Source organism: Pungitius pungitius, chromosome 2, assembly GCF_949316345.1.
Source record: "Pungitius pungitius chromosome 2, fPunPun2.1, whole genome shotgun sequence".
Lineage (NCBI taxonomy): Eukaryota > Metazoa > Chordata > Actinopteri > Perciformes > Gasterosteidae > Pungitius > Pungitius pungitius.
This window is the reverse complement of record NC_084901.1, coordinates 132,553-148,713: the sequence shown is the minus strand read 5'-3', so window position 1 is coordinate 148,713 and position 16,161 is coordinate 132,553. Positions and strand designations below refer to the sequence as shown.

General features: G+C 43.4%; 3 protein-coding genes across 3 annotated transcripts; 1 reads left to right on the top strand and 2 right to left on the bottom strand.

The window, feature by feature from the left end:
• Positions 1 to 3,941: 3,941 nt before the first annotated feature.
• On the bottom strand, positions 3,942 to 8,562 carry lta4h (leukotriene A4 hydrolase). Its single transcript, XM_062558943.1, has 16 exons — positions 8,529 to 8,562; positions 8,330 to 8,434; positions 6,398 to 6,450; positions 6,240 to 6,312; positions 6,027 to 6,167; positions 5,910 to 5,933; positions 5,758 to 5,828; positions 5,496 to 5,607; positions 5,276 to 5,420; positions 5,099 to 5,202; positions 4,939 to 5,009; positions 4,794 to 4,848; positions 4,607 to 4,702; positions 4,444 to 4,526; positions 4,260 to 4,364; positions 3,942 to 4,184 (listed from the first exon to the last, which is right to left on the bottom strand). The coding sequence occupies exons 2-16, from the start codon at positions 8,402 to 8,404 to the stop codon at positions 4,046 to 4,048; spliced, it is 1,347 nt and encodes a 448-aa protein (XP_062414927.1). The 5' UTR covers positions 8,405 to 8,434; positions 8,529 to 8,562; the 3' UTR covers positions 3,942 to 4,045.
• A 3,053-nt stretch (positions 8,563 to 11,615) lies between these two features.
• atp6v1f (ATPase H+ transporting V1 subunit F) lies at positions 11,616 to 13,775 on the bottom strand. The gene is made up of 2 exons (XM_037460136.2): positions 13,510 to 13,775; positions 11,616 to 12,049 (listed from the first exon to the last, which is right to left on the bottom strand). The coding sequence occupies exons 1-2, from the start codon at positions 13,665 to 13,667 to the stop codon at positions 11,848 to 11,850; spliced, it is 360 nt and encodes a 119-aa protein (XP_037316033.1). The 5' UTR covers positions 13,668 to 13,775; the 3' UTR covers positions 11,616 to 11,847.
• A 1,207-nt stretch (positions 13,776 to 14,982) lies between these two features.
• Positions 14,983 to 16,032, top strand: lamtor4 (late endosomal/lysosomal adaptor, MAPK and MTOR activator 4). Its single transcript, XM_037460330.2, has 4 exons — positions 14,983 to 15,112; positions 15,307 to 15,390; positions 15,664 to 15,781; positions 15,855 to 16,032. Exons 1-4 carry the CDS (start codon positions 15,035 to 15,037, stop codon positions 15,950 to 15,952), a joined length of 378 nt encoding a protein of 125 aa, XP_037316227.1. The 5' UTR covers positions 14,983 to 15,034; the 3' UTR covers positions 15,953 to 16,032.
• Positions 16,033 to 16,161: the final 129 nt, after the last annotated feature.

The window sequence follows — 16,161 nt, the reverse complement described above, 5'->3', positions numbered from 1 at the left end:
GTAGACCTCCTTGTTACCTGTGTCACATTGTAGGTAGACCTCCTTATTAACTACATCACATTCTAGCCAACAGTCTTTAATATGTCACTTTGCAGCCTGGTTAATTTAGGCACTTAAATTGTACTTATAATGGCTCTTATCTATAACAAGTTGTAAAATGGCTTATTTGATGAAATTGCACTTTTTTGTTTCTTGTTTTTTTGAGTTTTTATCTCTACGGTTGAAATGCACTAGTTGTAAGTGGCTCTGGATAAAAGCGTCAGCTAAATGACATGTAATGTAACCATGTCACATTGTAGCCAACAGTCTTAACTACTTCACAGAAAGCATATGAGTTAAAGGAGCCGTTTTTCGACTAGGTGCATTTTGAATAACGGAGACTGGTTCTACACACAAAGTTACTACATTCAGTTACTTACTTGACTATTTGACTGTATAACTTTGATAGCTGGTTGTTATATTGATATTTTCACAACATCTATAACTTTAAATGATTAAAGATGCAGCATTAAATGTTGTGGTCTTATTATTGTGCCAACACCATCAGCTGTTGATGCATTCTTCCAAACTTTACCTCTCTGCCTTATTTAATCAGGACCTGCCAGATTATGAACTGTTACCAACTGTATTAATCCTGTTTCAATAATGTGTCTCTTGATGTATAAAAAATGAAAAGTACTCTGACCTTAATGCCTTTTGATAAAAAGAATGATTCCCATTTCAAGGGGTTGTTTTGTTTTTTACAAATAGCTGAAACAGTGTTGGACTGGTTCTGTTCAGACATTGTGGGGACTTATTTTCTCCAGAGGCCCCTCCAACAATTCAGTTGTACCTTTCTTTCATAAGGGGAAAAACATGGACCACAGTTTACATTACATTACATTACATGTCATTTAGCTGACGCTTTTATCCAAAGCGACGTACAATACGTTTCTTCATCTTCACAAACAATGCTTCCCAACAACCATGGTAAAACCTTTATGACTATTCTTTGGTTGAGTAATAATCCTCTATATTCCTCTCCAATGAGTTATTTTTAAGAGTTACCTCCCTTTAGTCCCATTCTTTCTGCACATCTGAAAAAGGTTATGTAAATTACATACGGCACCTTCAGGTGTGTGGAATGTCAGGGCTTTCTGAAGTTAGTCTGGTCTTCAGTCTACAGAGTGCCAACATGAGTTTTAGGGAGAGTCCCTGATGTGCTGTCAGTGCTAGCTGTGAGCATTAGCCGTGAGCATTAGCTGTTAGCATTAGCTGTTGGCATTTGACGTGAGCATTAGCCGTGAGCATTAGCCGTGAGCATTAGCTGTTAGCATTAGCTGTCGGCATTTGACGTGAGCATTAGCTGTGAGCATTAGCCGTGAGCATTAGCTGTTAGCATTAGCTGTCGGCATTTGACGTGAGCATTAGCTGTGAGCATTAGCCGTGAGCATTAGCTGTTAGCATTAGCTGTTGGCATTTGACGTGAGCATTAGCTGTTAGCATTAGCTGTCGGCATTTGACGTGAGCATTAGCTGTGAGCATTAGCTGTTGGCATTTGACGTGAGCATTAGCTGTTAGCATTAGCTGTCGGCATTTGACGTGAGCATTACCTGTGAGCTTTAGCTGTTAGCGTTAGCTGCTAGCATTAGCTGTCGGCATTTGACGTGAGCCGGGGTGTTTCTAGGATTATCAGATAGGGGGCCCCATGGCGCCCGTTTGCATATATATAATAATCAATCGCTGTTAGCAGCTAAGAAGCATACGGGTGGGGAACAATATTTATACATTTATGGTATAAATTATCTGCTGAGATATAAAGTTTATTGTTCTAATTTAGAGAGTTTTAATTATTAAAACAAGACAATAAGGGAAATTACCTCTAGATGGTGCTGTTTCATGTTATGGTAAGTACTGTATTCTAGCACTTTTTTTTACTGTAGTAGTAATAGAAGTACTTTACTATAGCACTATAGTACTTACTGCACTATAAGTACTCGACTACTAGACTATTCAATAGATTTTAAATTAATTTTCTGTAAAGCCTCAAAACACAATTACCAATTTGTCTCTGAGGACTATAGAGTCTGTACACGAGACATCTTCTGTCCCGAAACCCTCACATCGGCACAGGAACAAACCCCCAAAATAAGAAAAACCTTCAACGGGGAGAAAACCCTGAGGAAGGATATATGTTCTATGTCACCTTATGTATCATGTGTAGATGAACATATAGAACATATAGAACTAGGAGTTTTAGTATGTGTGTGTTTGAATCCGTGTCTTGGCGGATCAGTATATATCTTTTGTACATAATCAGACATTTGATCAGTTGTAGCAGTGAAACATAAAACATCCAGGAATCAGGATTCCAGTGAAACATAAAACATCCAGAAGTTTATTAAGCGACAAATAAACCACATGCAGCGGCTTTCCAGATGTTTTCTGCATTGCAACATGTACAGACATGGACAGTATGAGAGCGTGTGTGAGACCATCTGAGAGACAGTGTGTGAGACAGTATGTGAGAGACAGTCCGTGGGACAATGGACACCCGGCTGCAGCGTGTGATCTTCATCACGTAGCGTAACTGGTATCTTCTTTTAAATAAATTATTTCTGTCTTCAGCATCGATGGCGCTCGTACAGGAACCCATCAGCTCAAATGAACCTCACCGGAGCAGGTTCAAGTTGTTCCATGTGTTGCTATGGTGATTTAGACAAACCTGCTTCGGGGAACGGAAAAGTCTGATCTACGTCATCTCATCCTGAAAATGATCCGGCTAACTCAGTTAACTGAGGAACGGGGCCCTGGTTGGCACCATTAGGACATAACAATATTGATCATATTGATTATTGAGTGGGGCTGCCTCTCTAAAGCTTTCTGCCCTTTTTTCCCCATGGAAGGGTTTTTCATTTTTTGGGGGGTTGTTCCTGTGCCGGGTGTCAAGGTGGTGTGGTGCTTAGCACTGTCGCCTCACAGCAAGAAGGTCCTGGGTTCAACTCCACCCAGTGGCCTTTCTGTGTGGAGTGTGCATGTTCTCCCGTGTTTGTGTGGGTTCTCTCTGGTTCTCCCAAAGACCTGCTCTGGGGATCAGGTTGATTAAAAGGGCAAAGTTGTTAACTTTGAAACAATTCGACCTGCTAATTGGTCTTTCTGAAGCTCCTCGGCTCGTTGACGCCTCTTTCAGAAATCTTGCGAGGAACATGTGGTCATGGCTGCTTTATGGTGAAATGATGTTCTTTCCACTTCTGCATTATGGTCAACTGTGCTTACTGGAAGTTATGAAATCGTTCTGGTACCAATGCCATCAGTATGTTTTGAAACAACATTTTAACAGTCTTGAGACAGCCCTTTGCTTTTACCCATCATGAGACGTTTCTTATGGCCAACCTTGGTAATGAGAGACCTTTTTATAGGTAATATTCATATGCATGACAAGGGGAAGTGCTTCTTATTAGATTGCAGGGTCTGGGCTTTCCATGCCGTTCTCCCTGTGTCATTCTATATCATTACACATTACTTCATTTCTGGTCTTGTTCGTTTGGATTTTCTTTACATGTATGAATTACATGGCCACATACTTATTTTACCTGTCAAAAAAGGTCATGGCATAGAAACCGACTTCAGTCACTTTGATTTGATATTTGTTTTTGACAGATTAAGTGAGCTTTATCTCCAGGTCGTTTTACTCTTACGAATAGCCTGTTTTTTTGGCGTCTGCTCTGAAAATGACATGATGAAAAAAAGTGTAATAGCTCTGTAACCACTTTGTCTGTTTGGACAATTCCTTTTCTGTCAGGATAAAGAGTGTAAGTGGTGTGAAAACATCAGTTTATAGGTTACTGGTATAGAAATATTTCACACACCAAGAAAATAAATAATTGAATTTGGAATTTGGCCCGTTCGACCACTTTTTTACGCTAGTCACTAAAAATAATGTGTAAACACGTTGAACGGCATGCTGGGAAATGATGATGATTTAATGAAAGAAATGGATGTTTTATTCATTCTGATTTATTAACTTTGAACTCATGAGCTCGACTGATGGTCTCATGCAGACTCGTTACAGGCTGCTGGTCTTACTGGCGTCCACCTGCAGGTCTTTGGCCACCAGTGCGGCGGTGACCGGGTGCATCGCTGCTCTGTGAGCCACAAACACTCGAACGGCTTCGTCACGATACTTCTCGTAGTTGAATACCTCTCTGGAGACAAAGTACAAGTACAGTCAGAGAGAGAACTGCTGTAGTATTTATATATTCATATTATACACCGATTACCTGAAGAGCGGCCTGGTGTACTTCATCCTGCCCTGCTCCGTCGCCATCTTCAGCGCCGTGGGAACCGCCTCCTCCCACCGGGACCGCACACACAGCCGGAGCCACCTGGGGGGCCAACAACCAATCAGGAGGCTTCCAGGGAGGAGGGTGAGTGTCAAAGTAAAGACTTGATCCAGGACCTTACCTGAAGCGGATCTCAGAGTTCATGATGGCATTAAGATTGTAAACCTCCTGCATCTTCTTCACGCGAGTCAGAGAAAGAGGATCCTGAAGGAACAAACACAGGAGGTGAGCTGGACCGGAGTGAGCTGGACTGTGGTGGACCAAAGTGGGCTGAGGTGGTTTACATCCTGAAGGAGGAGGGACAAGAACTCGATGAGCTGGTGGGACGATAGCATCTTCACATCGGACTCCTTAAAGCTGCTCAGGTCCTGGTCTTTGGCCTGAGGGGGGGGGGGGGGGGGCAGAAGACAGAGGTTTGACTTTTAACATAAAAACAACAACCGTGGGTCCTCATGGTGGATCAGGTCTTACCTTGACCCACCTCTGGCTCAGAGCGATGCAAGCGTCAGCCAGTGTCGTGTCGTACCTGAACACAACGAGATAAAAGAGCATCAGAACAACGGGACCTGGTCTTAAGACCATGAGACCTGGTGGAGGTCTGACAGGGGCTGCTCACTGAGGTTTGACTGGAGGCATCCCGGGGGTAAACATCCAGGCGTTCCAGTCTACCTTGTTCAGGACGTCCACCTTAGAGAAACAGAGACAGAAATCAGAGACCCTTAAGTCCACCACTGTGGTCCTTCAGAGGTGTGGGGGTTAGGGTTAGGAGGTCTCACCTGGTCTTTGAAGTAGGAGAACAAGTGGTTCTTCCACTCGTCTGTGGTCACGCTGCCGTAAGCAAACATCTGGATGTATGACCTCACGAAGCCCATGAACACCTCTAAAGAACAGAGCGACAGGTAAGTGAGGAGCACTTAGGGGTCCTCAGGAGCCCAGAAGCGTGCAGGTGTTACCTGGCCCCCCCATCAGCTCCTCCAGGTGGTAGAGCAAAGCAAAGCCCTTCTCGTAGGGAACCGATGAGAAGGCTTCATCTGGGTCCACGTCCTGCAGGCTGGGGACCAGGTTGGTCAGCACGTTGTTGGCTCCAAAGGTGTTCACCTGAGTGACCACGCAGACAGGTCAGAAACCTTGAGCCTTTAACCCCCCCAGCCCCCCGAGGGTGCACGTCCTAACCGAGTCCTGCAGGTCCTTCCAGCCCCCCATGGCCTTGAACTGTCTGAACTGCTCGCTGACCAGAGACCTGCCAATCATCCTTTCCAGGTAGACCGTGTGACCCTCGTTCAGCCTGAGCACATATATTCAAGAACAAACTTCAAAACAAAGTTGATGTGATAAAGAACTAGAAACGGAGGAGCTTTCATAGTTTAATGTCACATTCATGAATTCAATTCAATAAACTCAAACATTAAACAATGTTTGCTGTGTTCTATTTTACCAGAAGTGTTCCCAGGTCTTGTTGGTCACCAGGTTCCCGGTCCAGCTGTGTGAGATCTCATGAGCGATCACCTGAGGGGAAGACGTGGACAAACACGTCAACACGAGTCAACGCGTCCTCCGGGCTGGGAGGTGAACCGGTTTCATACTCACATTGGACAGAGACTTGTCTCCTGCCTGTGACGAGACAGAGGGAAATCGGTCACATGATGCAGTCACATGGACAGGGTTAGTAATCATTGGTGTGCGTGTGGTCGTTTGTGTGTGTACCAGAAGGGTGGGTGTAGCAAAGGTCAGGCAGGGGTTCTCCATCCCTCCGTAGGGGAAAGAAGGAGGAAGAACCAGGATGTCGTACTGACCCCAAACATACGGCCCAACCAGGTCCTCAGCAACCTTCAGCATGGTCTCAGTCTGAGGAGAACTGGGCGCATTAGAGGTTCCACTGACACCAGTTGAAGGTGTTCGGGGAGATTTGGGACTCACCTCAGAGAACTCAAATGCTGCTTTATCCACAAACTCTTTCTCGGACCAAACTCTGGATCTCGGCCCGATCTCCCTGTCGACCAATCAGAGCACAGAACCAGTGTTTACCTGCTGCACGTAACACGAAGACATCAGTCAACAAACCAGAGAAACGTCACCTGTTCTCCAAAGCTCCAACCACAATGGCTATCAGGTAAGAAGGCATGGGCACCTGAGGACAAGGGTCAGAGGTCACGCAGAGGATTTGCAGGTGATCCAAACATATATAAGAGATTAATAAAAACAAATTATATATATATATATATATATATATCCATCCAGAATTCTGATTGGTTGAGTGAGTCACTGGGTTTACATCATTGAGCCATAATGTACTTGTTTACACGTTTATGGCTGCACACTCAAAATAATAGATTTTTTGCAACCATTAGTTTATTTTGTTGTTTTTTTGTGCTATCTGGACCGTGAGTCTGTAATAAAGAGTTGATTTGAGGAAACAAAGTGCAAGTGTTCAACTTGTCGAGTGTGGCTGCAAAAACCAGCCAACAAGCTCCATTGGAATGAATAAAACCCCTTTGCAGCCCCTCTGCACTTCAACATAGAGAAATGATTGGAAGCTTCAGTCGGCCATACGCATACCTCCAACTGTTTTCTTGTAATCATAGTTCAAGTTTTTGAAAAATGGACAGTCTGTTACTGCGCTTCCAATGTGTGTGTATGTGGGGACAAGTGGGTGGAGCTGGACTGTTAAACAGGTGAAGCAGCATCAGAATCAGGTTCAAATATGGTGGGTGTGCTGGTCGTACTCTTGTTCTTATGGAATCCCACAGTTTTTACTTTTGGTGCCAGACCACCGACACAAAGTCCAATGCAAATATTCTGACATATTTCTCTAAGAAACCAGACGATACACGTTTTGAAACCTTGCGATAGAGCGATAGTTATGACACTCCGACATGTGTAGTCTCAGGGATTGTTCGTCAGAGTCTTGGGTCTCGCAACACCCTGATTTTTGGGATAGTTTTGCACAGACAAACACACCTGCTGCTGCCATCATCATATACTTTAAATATGATTCATATTACTGTCATCAAAAACCAACATCTTTCTGCTCTCCCTCCCCACAGAAGCCTCTGTGGATGGTGGTTCTATCTGATGGAGGTTGTCCCTGCAGTGGTCCTGCTGTACACTTGTTCTGCTACTTGCAATTACTTGTATCATCTCTGTTAGAGGAGTTGAATGTATTGTACATCTTTTACATTGTTGATTGTGTACACATGACATCCATTGCAGTCTGTCCATCCTGATAGAAGGATCCTCCTCTGACGTTCTCACTAAGGTTTCTTCCCTTTTTCCCCATTGAAGGGTTTTTTTCATGTTTTGGGGAGTTTTTCCTGTGCCGATGTGAGGGTTTCGGGACAGAGGATGTTGCATGTGTACAGACTGTAAAGCCCTCTGAGGCTAATTTGTAATTTGCGATTTTGGGCTATACAAAATAAAATGAATTGAATTGTTTCCCCCCCCTCTCTGTCAGTCTGTCACAGATCTGCTGTTAGAGAGCTAGTTTATCACCTGTTCAGATTATGCTCACAAATCTCTACTTCTCATAGTGTAAAAAACACTATGTAGTTTGTAGTAGATGGTGTTTGGTTTATAATGTGTGGTCAGAGCTGTGATACCATCCTTTTACAATTACAATGTGTTTCAAAGGGCTACAAATCCCAATGGTTTGCATTTAATATTACATCACATGTCACTTAGCTGACACCATTATCCAAAGCCACTTCCAATGAGTGCATGAGTTATGTGTATATTGCGACACACTGTTTTTTGTTGCAGTGTGTCTGTTGCATAGACACACGTACTACATTCTCTAGGCTACTGAAATGCGATACACAACATTTGGTGGCTACAATTATTTTGTGCAGAAAAGAAGCTATTTCCTTTTATGATTAATTGAACCAATGAATAAATGAAAACTGGGGACCGAAGCTAAAGATCAGACACGTGACCTTGACTTATCACCTCTACTTCCTGAAACACATCTAATATTGAGCACATGACATCATTGCTAAAATCAGAGTACTGACCGGCTGTTTGAACCGGTAGAGGATGCGGTTATTGTCCTGAGGATCGACTTCCTGTCCGTCTCGCACTGCGCTCATCACAGCCACCAGGTCTTTGGGTACTGACACCTGAACGATAAGACACAGGGCACACCTGTGAGGCGTGGTGTACCTGCCAGACAAGCCACAGGGCACAGTAGGTGGTGTGGTGTGGGTGTGTTACCTGGGCGTAGTAGGTGTGTGTGTGTGTTACCTGGGCGTAGTAGGTGTGTGTGTGTGTTACCTGGGCGTAGTAGGTGTGTGTGTGTGTGTTACCTGGGCGTAGTAGGTGTGTGTGTGTGTTACCTGGGCGTAGTAGGTGTGTGTGTGTGTTACCTGGGCGTAGTAGGTGTGTGTGTGTGTTACCTGGGCGTAGTAGGTGTGTGTGTGTGTGTTACCTGGGCGTAGTAGGTGTGTGTGTGTGTTACCTGGGCGTAGTAGGTGTGTGTGTGTGTTACCTGGGCGTAGTAGGTGTGTGTGTGTGTGTTACCTGGGCGTAGTAGGTGTGTGTGTGTGTTACCTGGGCGTAGTAGGTGTGTGTGTGTGTTACCTGGGCGTAGTAGGTGTGTGTGTGTGTGTGTGTGTTACCTGGGCGTAGTAGGTGTGTGTGTGTGTGTGTGTTACCTGGGCGTAGTAGGTGTGTTTCACAGACGGACTGTCCTGACAGGGAATCATGCTCCTGCAGTGATGAGCCTTTAAAACAACACACACTTATTACAGAGATCATATCCTCATCATTCATACCTTTATTAGGTCAATAATTCTTCTGGTTATTCTTGTGGTGGTAGGAACAACAATAATAACAATAGAAATAATAATCTAATGTTTGTAATGGAGTCTGCAGGCTGGTTATGGAATAAAAGGATCTTTCTTTGTACTTTCTGAAACTCTGAAGAAAAAGGAAGAAAGACAACGTTTTGAAAGAATTTGTCAACGCCTCAAATTTCTTCATTTCATGACACAACTTCGGCTGTTATTTCAAAACATGCAGGACTGAATACGATTATTGATCCACCATCTGCAGCAATCGGGGTCACCTGGCACTGACTGAACAGGTACGGCTGCTTCCTTCCGGCAGTCTGCTCAGGTGAGAGCCACTGCAGCGCCGACGCAGAGGGAGACGTCTCATAGGTCACTTCCACGATCACTTGCTGCCCTCTGATTGGTCCACAGCACCAGCACATTAGTCACACATCACTCTAAAGACTTGTTGCATGGTGTAAAAGAGGGGAGGGGGGTACCTGGAGAGGTCAAAGGGCAACTTGATGTCCAACGGAGTCCCCTTGAAGCTGTGCTTGGGGCCCATGGTAAAGCTGGCTGCTTGTCCATTCGCAGTGACGGAGTCCACTTGCAGGTCTTTTGTGTCCAAAGTCTGCAGGTTAGAACCAGAAGCCATTTATTGCTTTATTGTTACACATCGAGGAATTTGACTTGGTGAATTGATGTGATATACGAATAAAATGATATGAAGTCAAATAGGATAAAAATATACAAGCAAGAAATAAAGCCATATAAACAGATAAGATAAGTATGTTTTAACGTGTGTGTCCATATGTTTCCATGGTGAGAAACCACTGTGTGAAATGGTTCCGGGAGTCTTTGGGTCAATGGGGGACTCGGACTTGGTTCATGACAAGAGGTCTTGGTCCTGATGGTCCTCAGGTAGAACCATTATTAATTGATTATTAATGAGGCTAATGTGCTGAGTCACAGCTCACCTGTACTCTGATCAAAGGTCAGCTTAATAAAACACCTGACTCCATTAAGAAAAGCACCAAGGAATATCAAACTATTCATATTAGATTAAAAACAGAAATCAGCATTGTCACCATGATGACTTCAACCAACCCTTTTGTTTGTTTTTATGATTCCAGTCAGCAAAAAAATATAAGCAAAAGTAAAAATCCTTAACAACACCATCACATGAAGAGGTTGAAATATCTATTATAGTCAAATAGTGATATTGGTTGATTTCAGTTGAAAGCATGAAAAAGTATTTAAATGTATATTTAAGATCAATACATGTATTAAAGAGACAGGTTTCTACAGGTTTTGGCTGAAATCGCTTTGAATAAATTTGATTCATTTTAGCTCCAATAAGTTCAAGTTCCCTTGATCAGAAATATCTAGAATCAATAAGAGTTATAATATTATAAAGCAGCAGTAGAATTCAAACATCAAAGAGTTTAAACAAAATGTGTGTATTTAAATGTATATCATATTTTGTAGGCCAAAGTTATAGTACTATTATAATAAAGTGAACTTGAATAACTCAGGTTTCCTTACTATAAATACAACAAATAGATGAACGTGTCTGATGAATAAATAATCTGAACTGTTTGGATTCACATAAAACTACATGAACAACCTTTAGAAACTGTAGGAGTTAATAAAGTGATAATAACCTGATTAGAACACTTGTCTATAAACAATAAACCATGATAAATTGAACAGTTGCCTTCTGCTCATAAGACTCAAAGTCTAAATCAAACGTTTCTTTACGTCTGTTAAAGTTTAATATAAAACAAACTTTTACGGAATTTATCTTCGTCAACAATCTGGTTGATCCGCGACCCCTTCAAGGACCAGACACACGGTGGGAGAGTTCGACTCCCTTTAGCTGTGATGCTAACGTGCAGCGTTCAAACACCGCGGCGCGGAAACGTTACCAGGGCGGAGAACCGGTCCTCCAGAGCCTCCACCGTCAGCTCCACCTTGGCTCGGATGACGCGCCGGTCGAAGTCCACGCGCAGGGTGAGGTTCAGGTGTTTGGTCACGCATCTCGTGACGCAGGAGAAGGAGCACGGGTCTGAAGACATGACGATCGATCCGGTGAAGCAGGAGAGACTGAGCCGAGCGACCGGCAGACACCGGCTTATCAAGCGGAACGCGCTGCACTCACATCCGGTACCGGCCCTTTCAGAGTAAGGGTCCGTGTAACATACTTTTGTTTTGAAGCCCGAGAGGTTTAGGATTAACGGGAAGGAGTCTAAATATCAAGAATCCACGTCTACTTTTACCTTAGAGATTTTTAGATGAAGTAGTTATTAAATACTAAATCATATAATAAAACATGATATTAATGCGATTATAGTTCAATGTTCAAAATATGATTCAATAGTTCCAAACAGAAGATATTAAAACATTGTCAAAAAAGGTCATTTTGAGCAGTGAAAACTAGTTTCCTCCTTAAGGTGCCTCTGGGGGGATTAATTAGGGGGGAATAATTAGATTGAAAAGTTAAGTAAGATTTGAATAAAACTGCAGAACGTCACAAACAAGTTCATTTATTTTCTTCAACATTGGTTCTATTTTTATAAGTTAAAACATCTGGAACAACCAAATAAAACATTTATAGCACAGAGGAAGGAAAACAATTCTTATTTAAGCTCCTTTCAATCCACAGCTTCCTGAAGATGACACAGAAGGAGACCTGAGGACAGACGAGCAGCGACCCATGGACCCATGGATCAGCTGACGAGCCGCCCCACGTATGGACCCGTCTACCGGAAGTCCTCGGCACAGAACATGCCCTTGGCGCGGCGCAGGATGGAGTCCTTGGAGGCGTCGTACGGGTGCTCCTTGGAAGGGATCTCCAGCACCGCGGGGATGGACTGCATGTGGCCATCGATGGCGTGGCGGATCATCTCAGCGATGAACTGGTTGATGAGGATGATGCCGATGTCGTTACGAGCCAAGAAGCTCCTGTGGGGGTGGAGAACAGTTCATAGACGTTTATTTACACCAGAAGTGCATGAAATTATTATAAACACTTGTTATCAAAGAATGTCTGCAAATGACGATGCTTAGAAGGATGTCAACAAGAAGGCGGAGCAAACTATTGATAATGCGTCTCATCACAGAGACACCAAGTCGTTTCTATTACCTCACCAAGAACGTGGGGGTTTCAGAAGAAGCCCCTCAGGAAATCAAAGTGGAAGAATACTGGAGGCCGTACCAGGTACTACAGAAAGGACGGTTAGAATAAATCAAAAGTATAAAAGGTGATGTCCTCCTTTGTCTGAAGGCCTGTGGACTGCTGAGGTCAGAGGTGCCTGAACGCGTTCATTGATCGATAGTTAACCCTGACCTGAACGTACTGTATTAAAGCCCCATGAACGTCACTGTGAACTCCTTCATTCTGGTGTCTGTGAACGTTCTTTCAGGTTAACGTCGTTCAAATAGGTTGCCAGATTTCTATAGAAAACACACCGTAAACGCGCCTAAATAAGTAGCGGAAGAAACACCCGATCTGGCAACACCAGCCTCCAGCGTCGCACCGCGCATGCGTCATCAAAAAAAGAAATGCATGGCGACAGCAGCGTGTAGCAAAGAGACAGCGTATAATAATTTAAATGAGTTTTATGAAGTTACTGACAAGGTCGGTGAGGATGGGAGGAATCTGACCTTTCTTTGCAAACATTTGCACCTTAATGATAACTGTGGTGTTTTTATTCCTTATTTAAAAAAGACCATTCAAGCAGCATGTGTTTGCTGCAGTGTTCCAGTAGTATTTTTAATTAGTGGAGTTTTGTAATGTGAAGGAGTGTCAGAGAGCTCTTTGTGTGCGATCCTGATCAAGATGTTCCGTATGGAGACAGGCCTGTACTCCTGAGGAAGACCCATCAGTCATCGTATGTTTATGTTATTGTTTGGAGTGACGGACCCTTCTCATCCATCTACAAACCCAACCTTTTATCACTTTACAAAGACCGCAGCCTCGTTGGAAAAACATAGTATTGCTTGTGTTCATGAGATCACGGCTATGAATCATAGTTCTGTTGGTGGAAAATGCTGAATTCAATGAGACAGACTCGCTCTTCATATGACAGTGTTGGGGGGGCAACTGAAGCAGAGAGGTACACATGCATAGTACATTACTGGAATCATTTAACTGTGAACCCATTTGGCAGTGACGGCTTGATGGAAGGACACACACACACACACACACACACACACACACACACACACACACACACTTATAATAATACCGATTATTAGTTAAAGGGAAAAACAATGACCGCTGTAAATGGCTGGGTGACGTATGTGACGTCACGTGACATTTGGCTCCTCGTGATTAAAGCAGTGGCTTCATATGTGAGTGAATTACTAAAAGAGAAGATATCTGAACGGAGTCTGCTGTTGACGCAGATGACGTCGCTTACTTGAAGGTCTCCTCTATCTCCGTGATGCTCGTGTCCTTCTCCACCACCAGGAAATTGGGTTTCCGGTTCTTGTTGAGCTCACCGATCCCTCCGAGCAGGAATCCGGTGCACGTGTCCTCGTCACCGATAACGGCGATCAGTTTCCCGCGTCCAGCCATGGCGGAGCTTCAAGTACCAATCGATCAAACGAAGAGGCGAGGAACCGTAGCGTACCTTCGTTCCAGCTAGCGGTCATGTGATGCCGTCAGCTGACCGACACTTCCGCTTTATTTAACGAAGGCCTGTGCGCACCCTACCTGCGCAGTGACGTCATAGAGAAACAAAGGGTCGATCACCATTTGATGTTCTTAACTGCGTGTAATAATATGTCGTTAATTTTTCATAATAATCAAATTATTAAATCCTTATCCTATGACATCCGGGTATTTTAAATAATGACGCCATGTTTAGACATGTTGCCTTCAGGTGCTCGTTGTAACGATCTCTCATTGAAGGACTTACAATTCTTAATATCGTAACAGTTTTGTGTTAAACAGTAAAACAAAAGAAGCCAAATGTCATTTGTTAAGAGTGCATGGAAGCATGTAACCGTACAGGCGTGGAGTCACGTGGTACTGATGACACCACTGCCATATAAGGGCAATGTTTCCCTCCCTGTACCGGTCCCCCCCCCCATGCTGTTGCATGCTTGCCTGTAATAAACAATGCCACGCGTTCAATGTCTGAAGAGATAAACGCGCAGATAGGCCATAGGAGTAAGCCTACATATTAACATCATTATTTGATTAATGATCAATAATGAAATGATATAAAAACACATGAAGCACTTTTTACCAGTAATTGCTGTGCAACAACCTAGTATTATTGTGCTTTAATCAGGAATCAGGAAACGTTTATTGCCATAGTATGTTGTACATACATGGAAATTGTCTTGGCGGAAGGTGCATGAAGACAGTACAATAAAGACAACATAGTGCAAATGAGATAAAAATAGAATAAAATAAAAGTATAATAAAATATAAAATATAAGCTATGGGTTAGTACGCTAAAAACTAAAGCTATGGGTTAGTAAGTTAGAGGAGATAAGATAAAATTAGGAATAAAAATAAGGATAAAGTGCACCAGCTAAACAAAGTGACGGGTGACAGGTGAAAGTCACACAGTGAATGAATGAACATGGGAGTCAGAGACAGTCAGGGGGGGGGCCGGCTCTGTTGATGAGCCCGACTGCGGAAGGGAAGAAACTGTTCGTGTGGCGGGACGTCTTAGTCCTGATGGACCTCAGCCTCCTGCCGGATGGAAGGGGCACAAACAGTTCATGTCCAGGGTGGGAGGGGTAATCAACGTTTAATTGATATTATATTGTCATTAGATGGTCACGACTCTATCTTGCATACAAGTATGTGTATATTAAAGTCAATTACGTTTTACATGTTTATTATTTTAAAAAAAAAAGATAATTTCCAACAGGACTTGAACGTTTTAGTCACATGAAGAATCACGAGACTCCTGGGGCGTACTGCGCATGTGCAGCATTTGCTTACTCGCAAAAAAGCAGAGATGTTGCGAATCTCCAGCTGCTGAAACAGTAGAAGAAGAAATGGTGAGTTCTGATAGTAATTGAATCTTAATTGAACTGCGGTGATGGTTCTGAGGGCTTTAATGTTTCATTTGACTCGATCATATGAAGCTATTTCTCGCTGTGACGTTCATGGTCCTCGGACTTCTTAGCCTGTTAGCCTGTTAGCCCGTTAGCATGTTAGCCTAACAGCTCTGTGTGATGCGGTCTGTTGACAGACGACAGCGGCTCTGACTGCGGGTCTGGAGCGGATCCCGGATCAGCTCGGGTACCTGGTCATCAGTGAGGACGGAGTTCTGGCTGTGAGTGTCGCCTACCTGAGACAAAGCCCCAGAGGCCATCCAACTTCCTGCAATTAGGGGGAAAAGTTTGTTTTTTAGCAGGAGGTGCGAATACAAAGAATAATAACGTTTGATAAGTGAAAACAAACACCTAACCACAAGTCATACCGCTATGGATCTTTTGGGATGAACGATGATTATAACCGTTTGAAATGAATCGATAGATTTGAAATGGAGTGGTGTTGTATGTCAAACAATAGTTTCCTGACCTTTGACCCTGTGTCCCGTCATCAGTCAGCAGGTGAGCTGGAGAACGATGAACAAACGGCAGCTGTGATGATGCAGATGGTTCGAACAGCAAGTCGATTTAAGTTACCTGGATCAGCTGAGCCGCCCTTCAAACGCATGTCAGGTGACCAACCTCTCCACTGTGCTCGGGTCAGGTGACCCTCTCACCTGTGCTGACACATGTCTTCTCTCCTCAGTGACTCTGGAGGATTTCGTTTACATGGTGACGGTCTCGGGTCAGAAAGTATTTGTGGTCAAACGTCAGAACAACCAGCACGAACCAATCAGCACTTAGGGGTCGTTGCTTCGTCTTCAGTGCTAACTCCTCCTAGTTCTTTGAATGTTTTTAACTGAATAAAATGATTTAAACTGAAAGTTTCACTTCTTACTGTTAAACAGATTGTTAATTATTCATAAATCACTTGGTTTAATTAAGTTAATTCATAACACAACAAATGGAACATGCATATAATAGATGCTCGTGTTTGTTTAAAATCCTTAAAT